At 38.5% G+C, this 5,805-nt stretch overlaps 1 protein-coding gene across 1 annotated transcript; it reads left to right on the top strand.

Annotated features, from left to right (window-relative positions):
- The first annotated feature begins 3,157 nt into the window (after positions 1-3,157).
- On the top strand, positions 3,158-5,502 carry LOC108545541 (uncharacterized). The gene has a single exon (XM_017897220.1). It carries the CDS (start codon positions 3,166-3,168, stop codon positions 4,498-4,500), a length of 1,335 nt encoding a protein of 444 aa, XP_017752709.1. The 5' UTR covers positions 3,158-3,165; the 3' UTR covers positions 4,501-5,502.
- The last annotated feature ends 303 nt before the right edge of the window (positions 5,503-5,805 follow it).

Below are 5,805 nucleotides of genomic sequence, written 5' to 3'. Positions count from 1 at the left end.
AAAAAGGAAAGGTGCGTTTCATGTGTCTATTTATGCATATATGATGGGAACCCAATGTTCCGCAATTTGTCGAATTTCAGAATTCGGAGACATTTCTTATTGGTGCAGAATTATCTGATAAAAATGCTGATCGTTGGAGCATTCATATTTAGTAAAACCAAATTGTGCTTTAATTGTATTTCTCGATATTCCAATAAATTAAAATTAACTGCTCCACGGTACTTTTCCTTTCAATCAAATTACTTATAATTTATCAATGACATAAAGCGAAATAATTGCCTAAAATTTATACTTATACTTATTACATCGCTGTTAATACTATTAAAACCGAATGCTTTATGCAATTACGTAGGAAATATTTCACTTTACCCAGTAAACGATATACCTGTGGATCAAATATTTCATTTCTACTTGAATTCAGCAATTCATCCATTTTCTACGAACAAACCATTTTGCATTTTACGAATTCATTATAATTTTATTTATAGCTAAAATATATTTTCGATATGCAAAACTCCATATGAATTCATTAAAAAATTTTTCATCGTCAATGTATATCGTCAGTAGGTCGACCGTAATTGGCGACGGTTAATGACGAATCAAATCTCTTGAGGAACGTTGTGTTTTTAGTGGACTGTATATTTTGTAATAGTTCCGGTTAACTCTTCTGAACTCTTCAAATGTTATTTGCTGACTGACTGGTACTGACCTAACTAACTTGTGCGATGTACGATCTTTCGGAGCCCATGGTTTCCAAAGGGAATTCGGTTTTCCCATTGACGGTTCACAGGACCGAGTGTGGGCCCTGTTAATAGCGTTTTGTAATCTGATTTGCAGCAGAAGCAAAATATTTTCGATGTCCAAAACTTCATATGAATTTTCCAAAAATTTTTTTATCACAATGATTATTATCGAATAATAACACAAAGTTAAGTTTTCTTTGAACTTGAGCATCGAATTACATTTTTTAAATTTTATTTGAACGTGACAAAAGAAAATAGGTATTTTCGTTACTCAAAATTAGATACGAATGTACTGAAATTTTCATATCAAAATCACGTTGAATAATAATGTAAAGTCAAACTTTCTTATCTATATGTCTATATTTCTATATATAGCTTCAATATATCTTCCATATATGTATATATCTATATTTATCTATATTTATCTATATTCATAACTGGATATCAGGCATTCAGTTACAAATTATCTTAAAAAAATCAATTTACTGCTAAGACTATTGACATGTACTGTACGTTCGAGAAAGGAAGGCACAGCGTTCACGGCTAATTAACTTCAGTGACACTCCCTTGATCACAGGCAGTGACCGCTATTGGCCGAAAAGGGTGACGAAGATCATCGGTGACATCACTGCCTGTGATCATGAGAGTCAGAGAAGTTAGCCGTGAGGATGTAGACACGTTGTGCCTTCTTTTCTCGAACATACAGTACTACGTGTCTAAATATAGTACTATGCGTTGCAGAGAAGAAGTCCTCTGACAATGAGCGAAACATAGGACCGAATTGACCGAATTGCCATCAACTCACCCACTCTAATGCCATCGCATAAGTAGAGTGAACGCATTTCAGTTACTGACAATAATGACTCCTTCCTATTATCCCGGTCATATAGCACCACGTGACAAAGAAAGCGAAGGAAATAATCGAGACAAAGTGAAACAAACCCAAGAAATAAATGCAACAGCGTAGACTTATTTCTAAAGTATTAACTTCAGATTTTTCCGATAAATGTTTATATCCGAATTTTATTTAACTATACTTATAATTCATATACATTAACACATTAAATATGTGTTCAATATTTACGAAGTATTAGTGAAAATAATTATGTTTTGTTTGTGCAGTATTATTCTCATGTTCGCAGGCTTGCAACGTATTATTCGAGTATGGAAATTTTGCAGATATCTTACGCCTATGTCAACGTATAACGTTATCGAACCTGAAAGGTAGTGGTTTCGGTAATATCATAGAAGAGTGGGGACTACGAGCGAGCATGTTAGTGGAATACCCCCTTGCTCCTACATCGAAACGGCGGACTTCTTCTCTGCAACGCATAGTACATATATACAGATAATAATAATTAATAAGCAATAAAAACGTACATATATACTTACATATAATTACGTTTCTATTTTAAAAAAAGTATATATGAATTTTGTTAGTAGAAGCTACATATTGTCTTGAAAACCAAAATCAATCATTCGGACTGAATCCAAAATTCTAACCTCAACACTAGAACCAACGACTTGTAACCTAACTATAGTATGCATATACAAATAACAATAATGAAAATGCTACGTTGAAAGTACAGTAAATAAATAATCGCAATTACATTTTTATCTTAAAGTTGCAGTGGTATATTATAAGATACGTTAAATAAATAATCATAATTACATTTCTATCTTAATAAAAGTTAACAACTGCTTACCTCAACTGTGGAATAAAGAGAACAAAAGTTCTGAAACCACTGGTTTTAACTAGTTCGGTAGTTGTATCGTTAACATCGTTTGCCCGAACAGCAAGCGACAGCCATGTACCGTCCTAATCGCGATTACACAAGATGGCGCCTTTACTGCGCGTAGCTGCGTGTCGTCTGCTAGTGCAACGGACTCAAATAATCGACGCGAGAGAAGTTGAGTGGACGAATAATCCGCTTTTTGACCATGGAACTTTTCGTCCGCGAGAGTGGAGAATCTCGACCTAGGATCTGCCGCAGCCCGCTAGTAAATTTTCTCCATGCACGCGCGCTATCGTAGTTTCGCCTTTTTCGTGCAATCGCATAAATCACACAATTCGCTTCCTCGTCACATCTAGGAGGTAGATATATCCGATAGATTTACGAGATGTATAAATTACCACAATCAGACTGTTTGTCGAAGCGATGCTCCATTGCACCGTTTACGTGCATTCTCGCCTCCCCCCACCCGGCCTTGCATTTCCGATTTATCTGACTCTTCAGCAGGCATCCTCGACAGCATATACGATAGCGGATGCCGTATTTGTCGAAGAATCATTTTTCCAGCGTTCCCTCAAACACATCGAGATTCTTATTTATGATGCGACGAACGTAAGCGAGCGCGAACAGGATCGTATATAAATTCGGTACGTGGCCGTTGAGGCTTCTCAAAACGCGGATCCTCAGCTATGGCGACGATCAGTGCCGATCCGGCTTGCTGTTTGACCGACTCGGCCAAGTCGCAGCTCTCCGCCGTCAGAGAGAAGCCGGCTCCTCTTCTGCTCGATTCCGATATCAATAAGATCGCAGAGCGGAAACTTCGCTCGAATAACTTTCGCGTTTTGCACTGGAGTTTGGATAGCTTGGGCGAGACGAATGGCTTCATGGGCCAGTACTATACTCTATCCGTGAGGGTGAAAATCGACGACAAATCGAAGCATTTGAAATTCTTCGCGAAAACACCGCCGTCAACCTCTAGCCCGCAATACGATTTCCTATCCCGCCACGATATATTCAATAAGGAGATCACCATCTACAGAGACGTGGTACCAAAGATGGGCGTTGGTCACGCTACCAAGTGGCTACCGGATTATTATCTAGGCAAGAAGAGCACGATAATTGTCCTGGAAGACGCGACTGAAAGCGGCTACGTCACACTGGACAAGTATCAGTCGTTCGACGAGGAACATTCCACCCTGTTGGTCAAGACTCTCTCGACCTTCCACTCAAGATCCTTGATCCTGGACGAGAAGCTTCGCAGGAGTACCGGTCAGACGATCATGGACCTCTACGGGGACTTGCTGAGGGAGGTGGGTTATGTCAAGGACGATGTAACGGTGCATAAATATTCTTCCGCGAGCATCAAAGGCGCAGCAGCCATAGTGGATTTCACCGAAGGATTGAAGGACGACGAGGCGAACGCGATAAAGGATTGGATAACCAAGTGGGTACCTAAGTTACCCACCTTGTTGGAGCCATCCAGCAAATTCAGGAACCTGATGTGCCATCGGGATGTATGGTCGAACAATATGATGTTCAAGAGAGACTCCGCGGGTAAGCCAGTCGGTTGCTATCTGGTAGACTTCCAATTCTTACGGTACAGCCCGCCTGCTTTCGATTTCGTCGCTTGTCTTCTTCTCACTCTCGATCGTGCTACCAGACGTCGCTGTTACGATCGGCTTGTCGATGTTTATTACGATACCATGAGGAAAGAGCTGGCTGCCGACGGGCTCTCCGTGGACGACTGTTTATCTCGCGATCAGTTCGTGGACAGTTGCGAGCACGTGAAAGGGGTGGCACTTCTGTACGTGATCGCTAATTTGCAGATAATGCTGCTGTCGAAAGAGGCTGTGGAGGAGTACTTCATACAATCGCCGAAGCTGTTGGAACATGTTCTTTATGGCGATGAAAGACCCGATCTCGTTAGGAACCAATGTCGTGCTAGGAAGGAATATCAGCAACGTCAAACGGAAATAATAGAGGAGATCAGAGAGTACCTGGCTGGTAACCCATGGTTGCGTTAGTGGTGGCATGAAATAGAGGTGCCGGATGTTGCTTCGATGTCGCTGTTTGTACCTGCGTTACGATCTGTGATAAAAAGGACTTTGAGGTGGTATTAGAAAAGGGATTGCCCTTATTTCCAAGAATCTACGATTCGTGATGTCGCAGTGGCTGATGGAACGTGCTGAAGCTCGTAAGAAAGACTACGAGGACTAAGGTCAATCGATAAGTCGTGCATCAACCGACTTTTTGCCAAGATATCGTGAATATCGCGCGGAATATTGCGAGGCATGTAATCTGGTGAACCAATTTCACTCTCCGTGCGAGAATAATTTACTTTCCTTTTTTAGATATCTTTGTAACAATAGTTATATTGTTGGTATTTTAATGTGGCTGTTATTCGAATATACAATATACAGGGTGAGACGTTTATAACAGATCACCTAAATAACTTGCTTGCTCGTAATAATATAAGAAAATGTGTTAGGCAAAAGTTGCTGGATTTCGATGTGCACATAGTATAATATCGATAGTCTTTCTGTTAGTGGAGGCATAGAGGAGATATGAAGGTCAAGCTTGTGTTTCTAATGGGATGATAGTGTTTCTTATTTATGTCCTGATAGAGCCTTTCAAGACGAATATAATGACGATGAATACAATGACCTATGAATGAATATATTATACAGGGTGTCGCATTTGTAGTTACGGATTTATTATTTCCTCGATAATTTTTAAATAGTTCGTTTCAAAAAATATTTCAAATAAAACTAATTCTGTTTCAAGATCATCTTGTAATAATAATAAATTGTTGCCAGGTGGACGTGCTTCCGAGATTTATATTTTTCTGTGCAAACGAATATTCATTTCAAGATGAATTCATTGATCTATAATATTTTGGTACATGTATATTTTGACAAAAGGTATTGTATCAATGTAAATTGAATTTGATTGTATGGAGGAAGATTGACATTATACGACGTTGTTAACAAAAATGGTAAAAAATAATTATTTGTATACAGCAAAAATCGATATTTTGTATTCATTTATCACCCAAATTTGACATAATAGGCAACTTTGTGGCGAGATAAATATCTGAAGAAGCTTTTCATTTTCAGACATCGAATGATCATATTTACTATTTTCTTGTACTTACATTCACATAAATTGGTTAAGTTTGTAGGAAAAAAAAAATATAGAAATATAAATTGCAAGAGGACAGACAAAGTACTTTGATACTTGTAAATAGATAATTTTTTGAAATTATTTTGTGAGCAATTATCGAGAGAAATATTTCTTCTTTCAATACAGTGACGTATGTACCTTTTAGG

The sequence above is a fragment of the Eufriesea mexicana genome, unplaced genomic scaffold, assembly GCF_001483705.2.
Source record: "Eufriesea mexicana isolate 0111107269 unplaced genomic scaffold, ASM148370v2 scaffold471, whole genome shotgun sequence".
Taxonomy (NCBI): Eukaryota; Metazoa; Arthropoda; class Insecta; order Hymenoptera; family Apidae; genus Eufriesea; species Eufriesea mexicana.
The sequence above is the reverse complement of the archived record's forward strand: the minus strand, read 5'-3'. Positions and strand labels throughout refer to the sequence as shown.